The 20,283-nt window shown below is 36.1% G+C and overlaps 2 protein-coding genes across 2 annotated transcripts; one reads left to right on the top strand and one right to left on the bottom strand.

Moving 5' to 3' along the window:
• Positions 1-1,909: 1,909 nt before the first annotated feature.
• On the bottom strand, positions 1,910-17,306 carry LOC103510178 (mothers against decapentaplegic homolog 3-like). Its single transcript, XM_026824295.1, has 6 exons — positions 17,170-17,306; positions 5,971-6,211; positions 5,439-5,641; positions 3,862-4,053; positions 2,556-2,698; positions 1,910-2,236 (listed from the first exon to the last, which is right to left on the bottom strand). Exons 2-6 carry the CDS (start codon positions 6,165-6,167, stop codon positions 1,910-1,912), a joined length of 1,062 nt encoding a protein of 353 aa, XP_026680096.1. The 5' UTR covers positions 6,168-6,211; positions 17,170-17,306.
• On the top strand, positions 16,700-19,815 carry LOC103510179. The gene is made up of 4 exons (XM_026824296.1): positions 16,700-16,705; positions 17,640-18,167; positions 18,960-19,316; positions 19,472-19,815. Exons 1-4 carry the CDS (start codon positions 16,700-16,702, stop codon positions 19,517-19,519), a joined length of 939 nt encoding a protein of 312 aa, XP_026680097.1. The 3' UTR covers positions 19,520-19,815.
• Positions 19,816-20,283: the final 468 nt, after the last annotated feature.

Raw genomic sequence — 20,283 nt, forward strand, 5'->3', positions numbered from 1 at the left:
GAAATTTTTGTGTTTTATCTCTTCTTCATAGGCTGACATGTGGTCTAAAAGTCCGTTTATAAGCTTCGTCTTACCGTACGTTTTGTAGTACGCCAAAACGAACAAAAAGCTCGTGTACATAATATTTACTTGGATTAAAATTCCTTCGACATGACGTATATGTACATACATTTTGCTGTTTATACGCTACGTTTTAGCCAACAGGATTTGTCTATCAGTCAAAACGTACGATAGGATGTAGCGTGTAAACGGACCTTAATATCGAGACTCAAAAACATGCGGTCTACAGTTCCGTCAGGATAAGCCAGATAAGCCTACAAACCTGGGCATGAAATGAAGGAACTGCGGATAGATAAATGACAAACAAATCTATATTTATTTAGTAAAGACAGATTATTATTTATTTCAATCAATGGGGTGACAATGCACCATAGGTACAAGCTACACAATACAATATTATAGGATAAATAAGAAATGTTTTCAACAAGGTTGGTAGAAGAAGAAGACCCGAGGAATAATTATAATCGTGAATCAAGTGCCCTGAAAAAAAGACTAAATTAAAGAAAAGGGTTGCATTTTCGGCAATTCTTGACACTTGTATCCAGTTTACTGAAAATTCAACCTGTTTAATATGTAATTTGTCTCCGTGTTTCTTAAATTAGTAGTTATTATTAAATCAATTATTGGTGAACAGATTAACAGTGCAATGAAAGAGGAGGGGGACTAGATAATAGTAAAAACAGACCCTTGTGTTGGTGGAAATTTAAAACCAAATTCTCGTGCCAGTTTCAAGGCTTCTCTTTACTTATTTAAGGACCTTTGTTTGACTACCAACCTCATGGTTGTGCAGAAAACTATAAAGAGGCATGTTTATAGAATAAGATTTTCAATGCAAGGTTTTTTTTTTGGGACATCGGGTTTTTCCTTCAATATGAAAATCTTGGTCAAATCAAAACAAGAGTAACGTAACAAGTTAAAATAATACAATTAGATAAAAATTGTATCCATGTACGAGTATGTACTACTACTGCTAAAACATGAAACGAAAATCAATAAATGGGTCAATAGAAAATCAACCAATTTTAAAATTTAAATAATCGAAACGAAAAATCAAAAATAAAAAGAATTGTTTGACAATTTTAGTAAAAAAATCTAATTTCAAAAACGTAAAAAAAACTCAAAAATATAGGTATAAAGATATAAATAATTTAATTTTAATTTCTTATTTAAAATAACTTCTTTAAAAATAAGAAATTAATTGAAAAATATTTTATAAATATAGTTTTATTTAATTTGAAAAAAATATATAGGTAATTTAGTGAGTTTCATCATTTAAAGAATACAAACTTGCAAATAATATTACATATTGTGGTAAAATCCAAAACGATGATGTGACGAAAATTTTATTTCAAGAAAACACTGAATAAATGTCCTGTAGTGTCATGTTTCTCTTACCATCATTTTTAAGTTACATTCGAAGTCGTGCCCCTTTTTAAATTTAATTTACTAAATTTATGCATTTTTCGTTGGCCAATTAACATATAATATGATTTTTTAAGAGGTTTGACAGGGGGAACTGTAACTGCCAAGGTCTTATCGTCCCAAAATCAAAGAGAGAAGGAAGACAGGATTTGGACATGGAAAGATCTCAGATAGTCAGCCTGGTTAGCTTAGAAGGTAGCACAACTCCCTTGTAAGTGCTAGGTTGCAGGTTCGATTCCTGCTCAGGGTGAACTTTATCAGATACCTAAGGTTGATCTTGGAATGGCTGGCTTTCCCCCATCCTCTACTCCATACTTCTCTTTTTGATTTCAAGATGATAAGAACTCCATGGTTACAAAATCTCCTCATGAAACATCTCTCTCTCTCTCTCTCTCTCTCTCTAAAAAAAGCTCAGTAACAGTGTTTTTCAGCACCTCCTTGGCCACAGAGAGGCTACGTACACCCTTGCCAATGTGTCTGCGGATCTGTTCAACCACGTGGTTCCGGTTGACATTCGACAGGAGACCCAGGCAGAACCGCTCCGAGTTGCTGGGGTCCGTGAAACCGTCCACCGAGATCGAGGGCTGGGAAGCGTGAAGCGTACACCCTTGCCAATGTGTCTGCGGATCTGTTCAACCACGTGGTTCCGGTTTACATTCGACAGGAGACCCAGGCAGAACCGCTCCGAGTTGCTGGGGTCCGTGAAACCGTCCACCGAGATCGAGGGCTGGGAAGCGTGAAACGTTTCACCTACCTGTAACACGTGAATGGATACCATAATGTTTATCCCTGTCGCGTATATTATCTCTAGTAGCGCAGTCAAACTTTCTTGACTTGGCGGGGCGGAGCGCTACCGCGCTCCTTAATTTTTAAGTTACATTCGAAGTCGTGCCCCTTTTAAAGTAAATTTGCTAAATTTATGCATTTTTCGTTGGCCAATTAACATATAATATGATTTTTTAAGAGGTTTGACAGAGGGAACTGTAACTGCCAAGGTCTTATCGTCCCAAAAGTAACAGTAACAGTGTTTTTCAGCACCTCCTTGGCCACAGAGAGGCTCTTATTGATCTTACCCGTGTGTTGAGTTCATAGTAGGATATGGAGCACCAGAACACTGGTTCACAGTACATGACAGGTTGGGTATCACCCGCAGGTATAGCGGGGCTAGGACTTAGACTCAGGGCATCCGTGGCATCCCCGTCTTCACTCATGTAACCTGCAAGCAAAACAATGCCATCAGTACATAAGTCAAACAATGTCATTAGTACACAAGTCAAACAATGTCATTAGTACATAAATCAAACAATGACATTAGAACACAAGTCAAACAATTCTCAATCTACATTCTACACCCTACCTTGACAGATTAGAAATCAGAAGTCAAGTGTTTGTATGACTAATAATTGATGGGGTTTCAAGTTTCAAATCAATATGGATTTTTAATTTAACACTGTAAGTAACAAGATTTGTGGGATTAGTAAAAAAAAAAAAAAAAAAAAAAAAAAAAAAAAAAAAAAAAAAAAAAAAAAAAAAAAAAAAAAAGCATTTATACGGTATAGGGCTGGTATCATATCAACATTATTGCATTATTTCCCCAGTATGAAGCTGAAAAACTTTGATCATGCTGGGCATTGAACCCAGGGTCTTTGATGTACAATCTAAGCCACTGATGTTGATACTAGGAATTTTAATTGTGTTAAGCATAACTGCAAATATCATTCCTTGTTCTCCACTCAATACACTATGCCAAATTTCATGGCTTGACTTGGGCTTGAACCACCAACCTGCAGATCCAGAGTCTACCATGCTAACCACTACTGAGGTTGGTTTTAGATGTTGCTAGTAATATGTTACTACACTGGGTATACCTGTCTGGCTGGGGGATGTTAAACAGGGAGTATGTCAGCCTGAATTTCCCTTGCTAAAGAAATAGCAATCACCTTAGTTATTGTTAGAAATGATAAAAACACCAACCCCACCTGTACATGGGAAAAGGCGAAGAAAAAGAAGAAGAGTATTATGTTATATACCTGGAGGTGAGGTAGGAGAGTCCATGGAGGAAGGTGTGGTAGAAGTGACAGCTTGCGTATAAGTACCAGCCTGAATTTCCCTTGCTAAAGAAATAGCAATCACCTTAGTTAGGGCTGAAAATATGTATATATACCCACTTAACTAGGTAGGTATAAACATAAAAAACACAAAGACACTTACTTATACATGCTGGAATCGTAAAATGGATTTTTTTCCCGAGCTCATTGCTCTCAATGATAATATTAGGTTCGGACCAGCTAAAGCGGGAGTTAGAAATGATAAAAACACCAACCCCACCTGTACATGGGAAAAGGCGAAGAAAAAGAAGAAGAGTATTATGTTATATACCTGGAGGTGAGGTAGGAGAGTCCATGGAGGAAGGTGTGGTAGAAGTGACAGCTTGCTGGGCAGATGAAGGGAGAGATGTATTCTCGGGGGCAGTCAATTCACAGTGAATGTTAATGTCAACCAATAGAGGAGTGTCTGATGAGCTGATAGTATCGCCAGACAGGCGTGGTACCATAATAGCCGGAAGAGAACCTGGGAATCAAAATAACCAATGGTTTGGTATGAATGTGTGAAATTTTGATGGTGATGTATTCAATCTACTTGACTTGAAGATGTAATTTATGGATTTATGGACCTATCTCTTACCAATTCCCAATACAATTAATAGAGATGAGGGTCTTTTCTTATGAAATTCCTGTGTGTGGAGTCTTTATGTGAGACGAATGCACCCCAATGACCAGACATTGTCTGAGACTGGGTGTTAGATAGGTATGCCATACTTGGTCAAAGTGTGAAATTTTGATGGTGATGTATTCAATCTACTTGACTTGAAGATGTAATTTATGGATTTATGGATGTAATTTAAGATTCCTAATACAATTAATAGAGATGAGGGTCTTTTCTTACGAAATTCCTGTGTGTGGAGTCTTTATGTGAGACGAATGCACCCCAATGACCAGTGTTAGATAGACCAATGACCAGTCTGAGACTGGGTGTTAGATAGGGATGCCATAAAGACATGCCATACTTGGTCAAATTTTCAACCATTTTACCTAATTCTTCTCTTTCAACATTACAAGTACAAATACCTTGAAAACTAAAATAATTATCGAGGAATAATTATTTAATTAAGAATCTTCATTAATTAAAATTAAAAATTTAAAAGACAATTTAGTATGAATATGTGAAATTTTGATGGTGATGTATTCAATCTACTTGACTTGAACATGTAATTTATGGACCTATCTCTTACCAATTCCCAATACAATTAATAGAGATGAGGGTCTTTTCTTATGAAATTCCTGTGTGTGGAGTCTTTATGTGAGACGAATGCACCCCAATGACCAGACATTGTCTGAGACTGGGTGTTAGATAGGTATGCCATAAAGACATGCCATACTTGGTCAAATTTTCAACCATTTTACCTAATTCTTCTCTTTCAACATTACAAGTACAAATACCTTGATTCGAGAATACAGCGCTGGAGTTAGCGCTCGTAGAGTAAACATCTCTCTCGCGATTTGGTCTGATGATGAGAATCTGAGTATTCTCGAAAGCTCACCAAATACTACCACCATGAATGCGTTGGTAGTGATACGGATTCACACACACTTGGTCTCGTTTCAGACTGAATCCAAATGCACACAAATCAATGGACCGGAGTTCGTTGTGTGATTGAAGGGATGGCCAGCGCCACAGGCGACAGTAGATCACGTGTGGAAGGCCCTTGCTTCGGTTGCTGAGATCTGTGCTGCCTTTGTCTGTGCGTGCACTGGAAAACAATATTATTATTTTAATTTTGTACAGTTATAAGTTTTAACAAACAGGTAAATGTTTAAAGGTTGGTTGAAACTTCTTGGTCAAATTTTCAACCATTTTACCTAATTCTTCTCTTTCAACATTACAAGTACAAATACCTTGAGTGTGAATGCGTTGGTAGTGATACGGATTCACACACACTTGGTCTCGTTTCAGACTGAATCCAAATGCACACAAATCAATGGACCGGAGTTCGTTGTGTGATTGAAGGGATGGCCAGCGCCACAGGCGACAGTAGATCACGTGTGGAAGGCCCTTGCTTCGGTTGCTGAGATCTGTGCTGCCTTTGTCTGTGCGTGCACTGGAAAACAATATTATTATTTTAATTTTGTACAGTTATAAGTTTTAACAAACAGGTAAATGTTTAAAGGTTGGTTGAAACTTCCAAAAGGATATTTTATAAGTTCAAGATTAAAATAATATTCAATGATATCTAGATAACCTAACAAAAATGCCATGTTCACTTTTATTATTATTTTCTAAGCAAGTAACTAAACCCTGGGTAAATTCATGGAATGACCTGCTGCTCACTTCTACCAGTAGGTGAAATGAGATGTTCGAAAGTTCTCTAACTGAGGATGCAATTAATATCAAAACACAATTCAACAAACCATGGATTACAAATCTCACCTAGGAATTGTAACACACTTGGTATTGGGATCCTGAGTTGTAATAGCTTTCTCTAGTTCATCCAAGCCATTGCTTTTCTTTAGTTTCTTCACTAAACTCTTGACAGCCTTCTCACTGTATTTGTCTTCTCCATCACCTTTCTTCCATCCAAGTAGTTTCTTGACAATGGGGGGAGTAAACGGGAACAGGGAGGTCATAATCAAGTCACCACTCAACAGACATGAGATGGTCTTCCTCTTCACTGACAAATTAAGGCAGAGAAATACATACATTAAAGCAAGACATAAATATTTAAGCCTATACTTTCAAGTTGAAATGATCGTTGACTCTTCAGCTTGATTGGTAACTAAGTACATATGTGTGTAAGACTTAAGAGTAGCTTTGAGATTTGTAGCCAAAACCAAATGTCAGCCCAAAGCAATCTGATTGAGAGGCTGACAAACACTGATACCATCTGTACATGGGGAAAAGGCAAAGAAAAAGAATGGGTCTTAGAAACTCCTACACCTTCTCAATACGAGGAAGGTACTGTAGGTAGGTACTTATGGGCCAGTGTCATTTTCATGGTAAACCAAATTTCCCTAATATACACCAAAACTATTTGCTCATATTAATTTATTGGTGTAGACCGAAATGGCTTGAATGTCTACATGTAAATTTGGATTCCTCAATATCGGCAAAAACAAAATGCCGATTTCAAAGAGCTGTCTGGTCCGAGAATTCACAGCATAAACTTGATAAATTCTTTCCACCTGCGAAATTGGGAAAGGAATTTTGCACAGAAAAGACTGACTTACCTGAGAACAGTAATTGTGGTCTGGAAAAAAAAAACTGTAATTTAAGCCGCAATGAACTAGTTATAAATGCTAAAATATTGAAATCCTAATCAATGAGAAGACAAAGACGAAATTCTGAAGCAGACAAGCAGAATATTGCAAAAAATTCGCATCACTTCGCAGATCGCAGACGGAAGAAGGAAGAAAGGAAATGGAGATGGAGAAGAATAGAAGAGGAAAAGAAAAACAAAAACAGAGCACCTGTGTGAACATAGCCATCTATGAGCTATGACGGAATTCCAGTCTGATGGAGAAGAATAGAAGAGGAAAAGAAAAACAAAAACAGAGCACCTGTGTGAACATAGCCATCTATGAGCTATGACGGAATTCCAGTGGTGCCCAAATGTTTGTGAGCGGCAGGCGGCTCATGATGTGTTGCTTTATCTTCCCGTTTTCCAAAAACTCAATAGGTAGGTACCCTCGTAGAGTCGTAGCTCGTACCTACCCATGACCTGCCCAGGCGGTCACTTGTCCAAATACCAACCACTCGCAAAGTTGATTAACTTCTTTGACCCTTTGGGGACTGCCATATTCAACGGGCTATTTTCGATTTTCCACTCCAGCCAACTAAGCCAACTAGCTTAGTTGGTTTAGCGCGTTTGCATTGTAAGCACTAGGCCGCGGTTCGATGCCCACCCGAGGTGATTTTTATCCTGAAGGAATAATGTTCGTTCTCGGAACGGCTGGCTTTCTCTTATCCTGTCTTCCTTCTCTCTTCGATTTCGAGACGATAAGACCTTAGCAGTTACATTTCCCCCTGTCAAACATCTTAAAAAAAAGTATTGTTTGGAAGTTTAAAGCTATGCCAAGGTGAAAATGTAAAACAGACAAAGGGTTTTTACTTCAAGTAAATTAAATTATTCAAGCTAAATATTGGAACTCACTTCGTTCGTTGAACGAGAGCCGTATTGGGCCTCATTTTTCAGGTGTCCACTAAATGCTAACCTCCTTGGACAGGTTTTGATCACTGTGAAGCTAGCTTCCTTTCACCACACGCACCGTACAGACCGTACTCCATTCTTTTCCGTTCACTGTGCACGATTTTCATTTTCAAGGGTGTCTCAAATTTTTGTGTTTGCGAAAAATCAAAAGCCCCTTGAAAAGTTTTCAGGCAGTGGAGATGTTTAATAATTGCATAACCTTAAAAATTAAGGCGTAAATAAAGAAGAAAACAACAAAAAAAGTTCCGTAGCCATTTTAGCAAAAAATTGTGATTATGGTAGGTAATTTTGTTCTTAAATCATAATAGCCACACTGCCCTCACGTCACGTGAGATAGTAGTGTGTTTCTACCTCAAGTCTCATCTGTGATATGACATAATATTAATATTATGAATTGAATTTCATAATAAAATTAATTGGCATCATCTTATGACTTTGGCACTGGAGATTCTGGGTTCAATTCATGGCATAGTCAGTGTCCAAAAGGTAAATCCTAGAAAGCCTACCTTGCAGGGGATAACTTACCTGGTGGTATCTTACACACCGTGGCCGGGTGCCAGCCGTATCTCTGGTTACAGTTGGGCGACTGCACGAAGATGCTCGAATCGGAGAGACACTCCGCAAACACTTCGCCTCCAATGTAGTACAGTGTCATGTTTTTCTTACCATTTAATCACAGTTTAGTTACAAAACGGCCTACGGTAGCTTTTGATTTAATTAAGGCATGCCTACCATATTGGTAATATTTAATATACCTACCTCCTTATACATGGGTATATTCAAGACAATTAGATAGATAGCCAATCAAAAGCATCATTACATTACGAGTACGCATCACAAACCAAAACCTTAAACCAATCTCTGTATGCAAACAAAAAACTGCGCCTGTATGATTAAAATAAAAGTCACCATTTCAAGACTTCAAAAATATTGCCAAAAACGTTAAATTCAATTTAAAAAGAAAAAAAGTGAATAAAAATACAAAAAAGTACACTCTCTGGTAAATCTGATTTTGAAATAAAACAGACTTAAACATAAATATGGTATTGGAAGAAAATTCTGCTTAAACATAAAAATATTGCCAAAAACGTTAAATTCAATTTAAAAAGAAAAAAAGTGAATAAAAATACAAAAAAAAGTACACTCTCTGGTAAATCTGATTTTGAAATAAAACAGACTTAAACATAAATATGGTATTGGAAGAAAATTCTGCTTAAACATAACATAGGGTAGGTCCACTGATTCAAAAGTTCAATCTGTCTTCAGAACAACGAGTTCCGGCAATAAAACTAGTGGGGATAATGCGAATCCGTAGTTTATATAAAATCTCATTAAATTAAATTTATACAAGAATAAAAATCTGAACCAATACCTCTGAACTTGACACGTATTCCAAGTGAAACATTCGAATCAAATATATCACACTCTCGATTTTTCGTATAAAAATATTTCCGCATTAGAACCAAACCATCTGCAACCAAAAATCAAAAGACAGCGGGAAAAACGTCGTACATTTCCCCTTTCATTTCTTGTAATATTCCTTGTTTATTTGTCTACTTTACCCCAAGTCCAATGTCTATTGCACCCCCCGTAATCAAAACTCAATGCCGAGTAATGCCGACTTTTAAAGCTTTGAAAACAAATATTAAATGGCCTTCCAAAAATGTGCAACATACAACGTTTTTCCTCGCCGTTCAAATATTGGTTTTATCCTGTAAAAAAGTAAAAAAAAAAACCCAACCAAAACAGGTAATACAAAAAAATAACATGACTACAACTTTCTGCAATCCTAAAAACTAAATAAAATCAAAAAACAGTTGAAAAAAAAAAACTTACAATAAACATTTCAAGACAAAATATAGAACTCTAAAAAAATAAGATCAGTAGCGCAGAGTATTTGGCTATGAATGGAGATTGAAAATGGTCATTTCACCTAATTAAAATAAAGGAATTTTTAATTGTGTTAAGCATATTTAAATGCTTCTCACAAATATCGATCCCCGATTATTACACCTAGATAAATTTTATGACTTGACTTGGACTCGAACCACCAACCTCCAGATCCAAAGTCCAACGCGTTAATAACTGCACCACTGAGGTTGGTCACCTAGGTAAAATACTTTTCAACATGGGCTTGAATGGTGAATTTTGCCATGAAGGAACGATATTAAATTGTCTTCAAACATTGGCAGTTTCTCATCTTTTCAGGAATCCAAGCAAAAATTATAGTCCAAGTCAACATAAACCGTACTTACTCCAAACATGTCCTTGGTCCTTGCAGAGGTACAGGTCCTCTCAGTACGAGTAGAAATAGCGGAGTACCAGTATATTAGTTTAGAATGGTGGACAATAAGAGTGTTGAAAATTCGGTCCATACAGGAATGGTATACCCATCTCGACACCCTAACCCATCATTGACATCAGGTGTAGAGTTGTTAAAATACCTTTCAAGTTTCCCTTCATAACAAATTGTGAAGAATAACCGAATATTTGTTTTCTTCCCACAGGCATGCCAAAGTGTTTCAGTGAACAGTATATTAGTTTAGAATGGTGGACAATAAGTGTTGAAAATGCGGTCCATACAGGAATGGTATACCCATCTCGACACCCTAACCCCTAACCCATCATTGACATCAGGTGCAGACTTGCAGAGTTGTTAAAACACCTTTCAAGTTTCCCTTCATAACAAATTGTGAAGAATAACCGAATATTTGTTTTCTTCGAGTATATTAGTTTAGAATGGTGGACAATAAGAGTGTTGAAAATGCGGTCCATACAGGAATGGTATACCCATCTCGACACCCTAACCCCTAACCCATCGTTGACACCAGGTGCAGACTTGCAGAGTTGTTAAAACACCTTTCAAGTTTCCCTTCATAACAAATTGTGAAGAATAACCGAATATTTGTTTTCTTCAACTTGGACTCAAACCACCAACCTCCAGATCCAAAGTCCAACGCGTTAATAACTGCACCACTGAGGTTGGTCAACTAGGTAAAATACTTTTCAACATGGGCTTGAAAGGTGAATTTTGCCATGAAGGAACGATATTAAATTGTCTTTAAACATTGGCAGTTTCTCATCTTTTCAGGAATCCAAGCAAAAATTATAGTCCAAGTCAAGCTTTTCAACATGGGCTTGAAAGGTGAATTTTCCCATGAAGGAACGATATTAAATTGTCTTTAAACATTGGCAGTTTCTCATCTTTTCAGGAATCCAAGCAAAAATTATAGTCCAAGTCAACATAAACCGTACTTACTCCAAACATGTCCATTGTAGACCCAAAGAAATCCTACGACTATTAGATACAGGAAGTGTTAGAGGAAAAAACTAAGAAAGAATATAACACAAGGGACAATAGTAGTTATTTTTTACCTCTCCCTTAAAAAAAAAGTCTTGCTCAGAGCTTTTTTCAGCTTCTTTTCAAAGTGCATCAATCTTACAAAGTTTGTTTCTCCTGTCTATAGGCGGACGACATTGCGCCAGGCCATGTTGTGGAATTTAGATTCAAAGAAAGTCTTGCTCAGAGCTTTTTTCAGCTTCTTTTCAAAGTGCACCAATCTTACAAAGTTTGTTTCTCCTGTCTATAGGCGGACGACATTGCGCCAGGCCATGTTATGGAATTTAGATTCAAAGGGCATGTGCATAGCATGTCTATATCGTAGTATGTAGTTATGTACTTCATCAGACAATTCCACAGTGAGATATTCTAATTTAGTAAAAAATCAACCGAAAAGAGGGAGAGGTAAAATAAGTACCTAAGATACAAGTAAGTAAAAACCATCCTAAAATAAAAAAATGGCAGCGATTCTTTATCTTCACTTTCTACTACCAGTACAACTGAGATAAACTAGAAATAGAAAGTATTAATTCCCACTCGAGAAGAGGGAGAGGTAAAAGAAGTACCTAAGATACAAGTAAAAACCATCCTAAAATAAGAAAAAAATGGCAGCGATTCTTTATCTTCACTTTCTACTACCAGTACAACAGAGGTAAACTAGAAATAGAAAGTATAAATTCCCACTTTCCAATATCCGAAGGGGTAGTATGAAAAGAATTGTCACTTTCTGCTATCCACAAAGGTAGAATTCAACGTATACTTCTTACGTTCTACTACCAGTTAACACGATTTTCCTTGTGAAACCTGAACTTTAGGTAAATGAACATTTGTCAGGTAGTATGAAAAGAATTGTCACTTTCTAATATCTACAAAGGTAGAATTCAAAATACACTTAAATACACTTCTTATAATTTACTACCAGTTAGATGGTAAAATAGAAAGGATTCACTTTCTACTATCCACAAAGGTAGAATTCAACGTATATTTCTTACGTTCTACTACCAGTTAACACGATTTTCCTTGTGAAACCTGAACTTTAGGTAAATGAACATTTGTCCAATTTTAGTCCAAGTTTCTTGTGCCGAGAAGTACACACTAGCAACATTTTCATCAGAAACATTGTTAACAATTCAGAAATGTTTGTGCAACAATCAAGCAACTTTTTCTTTTTTAACTCTCAAGGTCTCAAGTCTCATTTCTGGAACATTTTTCTGTTTTGTTTTTTAGTGAGCACTTGCTTTTATCTTGACAAATTTTTCTTTTTTAACTCTCAAGGTCTCAAGTCTCATTTCTGGAACATTTTTCTGTTTTGTTTTTTAGTGAGCACTTGCTTTTATCTTGAATGTTGCTCAACATGAAAATATTTGTTGCGCAACATTTGTGCAACTATTTGCAACTGTGGCGAAACAAATGTTTCCAGTGTGTGCAAGACATTACGGATAACTCAGTTCAGATTCCACAAGAAAATACTTTCCTTCCCATAGGATAAGGAAAGTAAAAAAAAACATGTGTTAACTTACATTGGGAAAATAGAAAGTATTGATTCCCACTTAACTTAATATAAAACAGGATACAAAAGTAAAAGTAAAGGGACGAAACAAATGTTTCCGGTGTGTGCTAGACATTACGGATAACTCAGTTCAGATTCCACAAGAAAATACTTTCCTTCCCCATAGGATAAAGAAAGTAAAAAAAAAACATTTGTTAACTTACATTGGGAAAATAGAAAGTATTGATTCCCACTTAACTTAATATAAAACAGGATACAAAAGTAAAAGTAAAGGGACATGGTCTTGCTCAGAGCTTTTTTCAGCTTCTTTTTAAAGTGCATCAATCTTACAAAGTTTGTTTCTCCTGTCTATAGGCGGACGACATTGCGCCAGGCCATGTTGTGGAATTTAGATTCAAAGGGCATGTGTCATAGCATGTCTATATCGTAGTATGTAGTTATGTACTTCATCAGACAATTCCACAGTGATAATAATATAATAATAATATTGAAGTTTATTTTATGTCACATTAACAATAAAATGTTCTTTTGGAATAAATCCCTTTAAGTACTAGAGTACTTTTAGGGAATTTGAGAAGAGGGAGAGGTAAAAGTAGTACCTAAAATACAAGTAAAAACCATCCTAAAATAAAAAAATGGCAGCGATTCTTTATCTTTACTTTCTACTACCAGTACAACTGAGGTAAACTAGAAATAGAAAGTATTAATTCCCACTTTATTCTAATTTAATACAAAATCAACCGAGAAGAGGGAGAGGTAAAAGAAGTACCTAAAATACAAGTAAAAACCATCCTAAAATAAGAAAAAAATGGCAGCGATTCTTTATCTTTACTTTCTACTACCAGTACAACTGAGGTAAACTAGAAATAGAAAGTATTAATTCCCACTTTCCAATATCCGAAGGGGTAGTATGAAAAGAATTGTCACTTTCTAATATCTACAAAGGTAGAATTCAAAATACACTTCTTATAATTTACTACCAGTTAGATGGTAAAATAGAAAGGATTCACTTTCTACTATCCACACAGGTAGAATTCAACGTAAGATATGCCTTGGATATGTAATTGTACATTCCAAAAAACTTTCAGCACTACGTTGCGTTAGTTGTCCAACAGGAATTAGGTTAGTTCATTAGTCATTACCCAAAGAAAAGCGACCCCCAATATATCCTTTATTTTTAGAGTATTCTTTTTCTGTGTACGCATTGCCCCAATTTTATTGTGTAAGCCCATGGCAATTTGTTCTTGTACAAGTTCTGAAATCGAATTCTGTAGCAATGTTAGTGCAATACCAACGTATCACATTCAATATTATGTATAATCTAGATTCACATTCATGTTTATTTCTCTAATATTTCCAAACCCATTAAAACGAACTAGCTTGGTTACCTTTAGTTTCGGTAAAATATCTTTTGTCATGCTTTAATCAGTGGTACAAGTCCCCTCCATTTTTACTTTCTTTTTTCAGTGGTGTAAGGATTTTCAAGGTAGACAATACGCTCTATGAAGAAACTCTGTAACAAACACAAATTATTTATTAAACCATACCATGGCAATTTGTTCTTGTACAAGTTCTGAAATCGAATTCTGTAGCAATGTTAGTGCAATACCAACGTATCGCATTCAATATTATGTATAATCTAGATTCACATTCATGTTTATTTCTCTAATATTTCCAAACCCATTAAAACGAGCTAGCTTGGTTACCTTTAGTTTCGGTAAAATATCTTTTGTCATGCTTTAATCAGTGGTACAAGTCCCCTCCATTTTTTTTCCAGTGGTGTAAGGATTTTCAAGGTAGACAATACCCTCTATGAAGAAACTCTGTAACAAACACAAATTATTTATTAAACCATAATCAAATAAAGGAGACCTCTTTTGTTTTCTATGGAAATTTTTGTGTTTTATCTCTTCTTCATAGGCTGACATGTGGTCTAAAAGTCCGTTTATAAGCTTCGTCTTACCGTACGTTTTGTAGTACGCCAAAACGAACAAAAAGCTCGTGTACATAATATTTACTTGGATTAAAATTCCTTCGACATGACGTATATGTACATACATTTTGCTGTTTATACGCTACGTTTTAGCCAACAGGATTTGTCTATCAGTCAAAACGTACGATAGGATGTAGCGTGTAAACGGACCTTAATATCGAGACTCAAAAACATGCGGTCTACAGTTCCGTCAGGATAAGCCAGATAAGCCTACAAACCTGGGCATGAAATGAAGGAACTGCGGATAGATAAATGACAAACAAATCTATATTTATTTAGTAAAGACAGATTATTATTTATTTCAATCAATGGGGTGACAATGCACCATAGGTACAAGCTACACAATACAATATTATAGGATAAATAAGAAATGTTTTCAACAAGGTTGGTAGAAGAAGAAGACCCGAGGAATAATTATAATCGTGAATCAAGTGCCCTGAAAAAAAGACTAAATTAAAGAAAAGGGTTGCATTTTCGGCAATTCTTGACACTTGTATCCAGTTTACTGAAAATTCAACCTGTTTAATAAGACTAAATTAAAGAAAAGGGTTGCATTTTCGGCAATTCTTGACACTTGTATCCAGTTTACTGAAAATTCAACCTGTTTAATGATTGAGAACGAGTGCAAATTTTCGTCGATGGTGGGATTCGAACTCGGAACTTTCTACATGGCAAGCAAGTGTGTTACCTCTGGGCTAACCGTGGGGTATTCTTACCTGTACTCTGCACCCCAGCCTTTGACAAATGACATGCGTATCGTACACATCCGAGTGAGTTGATACACAGCTTCAAATCCTTGACTCACTGAGTGCGACAGGTGAGCTGCAAACTCCTGATTGTTGAAGATCTTCAAATTGCAACCTGGGGAATTCAAGATAGATTAGGTATAGATCTGACTTGGAAAAAAAAACTCATAAAGGTATACATTACTATCACGTCACGTGAGCTCATGGGGAGTTCGAAAGATGGAGTTCAAAGGTTTCCCATAATATTGTAGGTAATTTTGTTCTTAAATCATAATAGCCACACTGCCCTCACGTCACGTGAGATAGTAGTGTGTTTCTACCCCTGACTTGGAAAAAAAAACTCATAAAGGTATACATTACTATTACGTCACGTGAGCTCATGGGGAGTTCGAAAGATGGAGTTCAAAGTTTTCCCATAATATTGTAGGTAATTTTGTTCTTAAATCATAATAGCCACACTGCCCTCACGTCACGTGAGATAGTAGTGTGTTTCTACCGTTGAAACTTCCAAAAGGATATTTTATGTTCAAGATTAAAATAATATTCAATGATATCTAGATAACCTAACAAAAAAGCCATGTTCATTTTTATTATTATTTTCTAAGCAAGTAACTAAACCCTAGGTAAATTCATCGAATGACCTGTTGCTCATCTCTACCAGGAGGGAAAATAAGATGTCAAATAATGTAACACTGTTCTAAAGCTCTCTAACTGAGGATGCAATTAATATCAAAACACAATTTAACGAACCATGTGCCATGTTCATTTTTATTATTATTTTCTAAGCAAGTAACTAAACCCTAGGTAAATTCATGGAATGACCTGCTGCTCATATCTCTACCAGGAGGTAAAATAAGATGTCAAATAATGTAACACTGTTCTAAAGCTCTCTAACTGAGGATGCAATTAATATCAAAACACAATTTAACGAACCATGGATTACAAATCTCACCTAGGAATTGTAACACACTTGGTATTGGGATCCTGAGTTGTAATAGCTTTCTCTAGTTCATCCAAGCCATTGCTTTTCTTTAGTTTCTTCACTAAACTCTTGACAGCCTTCTCACTGTATTTGTCTTCTCCATCACCTTTCTTCCATCCAAGTAGTTTCTTGACAATGGGGGGAGTAAATGGGAACAGGGAGGTCATAATCAAGTCACCACTCAACAGACATGAGATGGTCTTCCTCTACACTGACAAAATAAAGGCAGAGAAATACATACATTAAAGCAAGACATAAATATTTAAGCCTATACTTTCAAGTTGAAATGATTGTTGAGCTTGATTGGTAACTACATATGTGTGCAAGTTCTTGATTGGTAACTACTTATTGGTAACTTTTCAGCTTGATTGGTAACTACATATGTGTGTAAGTCTCAAGAGTAGCTTTGAGATTTGTAGCCAAAACCAAATGTCAGCCCAAAGCAATCTCAATAGTTAGGGCTGATTGAGAGGCTGACAAACACTGATACCGTCTGTACATGGGGAAAAGGCAAAGAAAAAGAATGGGTCTCAGAAACTCCTACACCTTCTCAATAAGAGGAAGGTACTGTAGGTAGGTTGGTAGGTACTTATAGGCCAATGTCATTTTCATGGTAAACCAAATTTCCCTAATATAAACCAAAACTATTTGCTCATATTAATTTATTGGTGTAGACCGAAATGGCTTGAATGTCTACATGTTAATTTGGATTCCTCAATATCGGCAAAAACAAAATGCCGATTTCAAAGAGCTGTCTGGTTCGAGAATTCACAGCTTATACTTGATAAATTCTTTCCGCCTGCGAAATTTGGAAAGGAATTTTGCAGTTTGCACAGAAAAGACTGACTTACCTGAGAACAGTAATTGTGGTCTGAAAAAAAAAACTGTAATTTAAGCCGCAATGAACTAGTTTTAGCTAAAATATTGAAATCCTAATCAATGAGAAGACAAAGACGAAATTCTGATTCTGAACTCTGAAGCAGACAAGCAGAACATTGCAAAAAATTCGCATCACTTCGCAGACGGAAGAAGGAAGAAAGGAAAAGGAAATGGAGAAGAATAGAAGAGGAAAAGAAAAACAAAAACATAGCACCTGTGTGAACATAGCCATTCATGACGGAATTTCAGTGGTGCCCAAATTTTCGTGAGCGGCAGGCGGCTCGTGTAGTGTTGCTTTATCTTCCTATTTTTCCAAAAACTCAATAGGTAGGTACCCTCGTATATAGAGTCGTAGCTCGTACCTACCCATGACCTGCCCAGACGGTCACTTGTCCAAATACCAACCACTCGCAAAGTTGATTAACTTCTTTGCTACCTCAAGTATTTCATCAAGCATGAGCCTCAAGAAGACAAATCAATTGAAACTAAAGATACAAATTCCGTCAGCTGTGATAAATCAAGCAACGAATTGAACAAACAAGTCGTTGATAAAAAAGTTAAAGTAGTAAAAACCAATAGCAACGAGGAGCTTAATAAAGTACCTGGCGAGAAGAAATGTAAAGTAGTGAAAGATACTAGCAAGATTGTGGGGGACAAGAAAGTCAAATCTCCCAAGTTGAATGGAATAGAGGAGACTACCAATAGACAGATCGGTGATAGCAAGAAATGTAAAGTTTCTAAGTCTAATCATCTGGATGAGAAGAAAATGAAACCTAATGGTGCCTTATCCGATGTTGTGAAGAAGTTGAATGGTTTGAATAACAAATCATTGATCAAAGAGTTTTCTAACAAAGGAGATGGAGAGAGAAAGAGAAAAGTAATGGAGATCGGGAACACTGGTGTAGAGGAGAGTGAGATAATGAAACAACTACCTGATGATATGGCCTGCAAGAGTTTACAAAACGTCAAGGTAGTGCTGGAAAATTGTTTTTCTTCGGACTGAAAATCAAATTTCTTTCTTCAGATTATTGCATAATTTTTCAACAAAAGTGTTAAACCGGAACTACTGTTGAATTGTGAATGTGTTTTCATTTCTTCTGGGATATCCTCACCTGCCAGAGATCTGATAATTGGACGCCTGGCATTGTCTGAGGGTAAGGAGGAGACACTTTTTGTACACAAAATACCTACCTACCTATTATTATTGCATTTCACAACAATTTTCCTTTTTCCTTGATCCTTGAGCTTTTATCTTTCTTCGTGCTTTTCTATCTACATTATTTTTCCCCATGCTGCTCTGGTTAATATTAAAAACACAGGGGGGATAATGTAATTATTAAATTACTGTGTACTGATCATCCCGGATTCCATTTTTTCCCCATGCTGCTCTGGTTAATATTAAAAACACAGGGGGGATAATGTAATTATTAAATTACTGTGTACTGATCATCCCGGATTCTTTCCCCATGCTGCTATGGTTAATATTAAAAACACAGGGGGGATAATGTAATTATTAAATTACTGTGTACTGATCATCCCGGATTCTTCTGTTCACAATTGAATAGCACCTTGGTTTTATTATTTGAATGCTAGAAAGTATGCTTATTTTCATCAACTGCTGACTTAGTGAATGTACTCTAACAAAGGAGATGGAGAGAGAAAGAGAAAAGTAATGGAGATAGGGAACACTGGTGTAGAGGAGAGTGAGATAATGAAACAACTACCTGATGATATGGCCTGCAAGAGTTTACAAAACGTCAAGGTAGTGCAGATCCATTATCCCACCCTGATCAGTAAATCACCATCTTCAGCCCATGTCAAATCTAAAACCTTGAAAACAAGTGACAAACATTCAACCAAGTCAAACAAGAATATCCTTGTTGAAAAGAAATTAAAGAATCTGAACGCGGCAGTTAAGAAGAAAGGGAAACCGATACACCAAGACGTAAAGAAGAAAATCATTGTAAATAAAAACAACAAAAGTAAAAATCTGAACCATCTTGTAAAGATTCCGAATAAGACAACCAAAGCAAACTGTGATAAAACCAATACAGAAGTTATACAACGTGATAAATTACCGAGGAAGAAGAAAACAACAAGGATAGTGATTGTGTCTGACCAACCCTTGCTACCCTTGCCAACAATGAAGAAAGATAAGAAGAAATAAAAAATAAGACAACCAAAGCAAACTGTGATAAAACCAATACAGAAGTTATACAACGTGATAAATTACCCAGGAAGAAGAAAACAACAAGGATAGTGATTGTGTCTGACCAACCCTTGCTACCCTTGCCAACAATGAAGAAAGATAAGAAGAAATAAAACTACCTCTGTCTCTAGAACACAGTAAAACACATGTGAGAAATCCAACAGAATTCCTGGCCTTATCATTATCATGGGAAGTCTAATTTAGAAAGAAGGAAAATCTTTTTGTACATAGATATCCTTAGTGAAGCTAAATAGGACTCTCCCTTGCCTTGAGGGCCGTGTTGAGAAATTCTAAGAAACTACCGCCAATCAAAAGCAATCAGAACTTGCTCTCTAATTGGTAGACATCGCGTTTCTTTTCCATTTTTTCTTATAATTTGTTATTTTTTATTTATTTCTTGACTTGGAATTTCATTTTGTACAGATACATTTTTCTCTTTTGATTTTTGACAGCCAACCAAAAGCAATCAGAACTTGCTCTCTAATTGGTAGACATCGCGTTTCTTTTCCATTTTTTTCTTATAATTTGTTATTTTTTATTTATTTCTTGACTTGGAATTTCATTTTGTACAGATACATTTTTCTCTTTTGATTTTTGACTACCTGATTATTTACCTATATTTCATTTAACCAATTTCTTTCCATTTCCATCATTTCGTTAAAATCTCAGTTTGACACTATCAAGTTTGATGTCCAAGACATACATAACGTTCAAATATAATCATTATGATTATACCTCGTATCTTTCACTTGTCTTGATCACATATTTTTTTATACAAGGTATCGCCTTGATCTTTCGCTTGCGTTAGGTATTAGTTTACCTAAAAGTTGGATTTTTTCTGGTCTATTGGTTCTCTTTCACCCCGTTTTTTTTTTTC

Source organism: Diaphorina citri, unplaced genomic scaffold (assembly GCF_000475195.1).
Source record: "Diaphorina citri unplaced genomic scaffold, Diaci psyllid genome assembly version 1.1 scaffold568, whole genome shotgun sequence".
Lineage (NCBI taxonomy): Eukaryota > Metazoa > Arthropoda > Insecta > Hemiptera > Psyllidae > Diaphorina > Diaphorina citri.

What these genes read in the sequence shown, in the direction of transcription:
- LOC103510178 (XM_026824295.1), bottom strand. Translation starts at nt 6,167, where the DNA reads ATGACCTCCCTGTTCCCGTTTACTCCCCCCATTGTCAAGAAACTACTT. An exon ending in AAGTGTGTTACAATTCCTAG is followed by an intron (nt 5,642 to 5,970) that starts GTGAGATTTGTA and finishes ATTGTTTTCCAG; the next exon opens with TGCACGCACAGACAAAGGCA. An exon ending in ACTATGAACTCAACACACGG is followed by an intron (nt 2,237 to 2,555) that starts GTAAGATCAATA and finishes CACGTGTTACAG; the next exon opens with GTAGGTGAAACGTTTCACGC.
- LOC103510179 (XM_026824296.1), top strand. An exon ending in AGAGTTTACAAAACGTCAAG is followed by an intron (nt 18,168 to 18,959) that starts GTAGTGCTGGAA and finishes CAAAACGTCAAG; the next exon opens with GTAGTGCAGATCCATTATCC. An exon ending in GGATAGTGATTGTGTCTGAC is followed by an intron (nt 19,317 to 19,471) that starts CAACCCTTGCTA and finishes ATTGTGTCTGAC; the next exon opens with CAACCCTTGCTACCCTTGCC.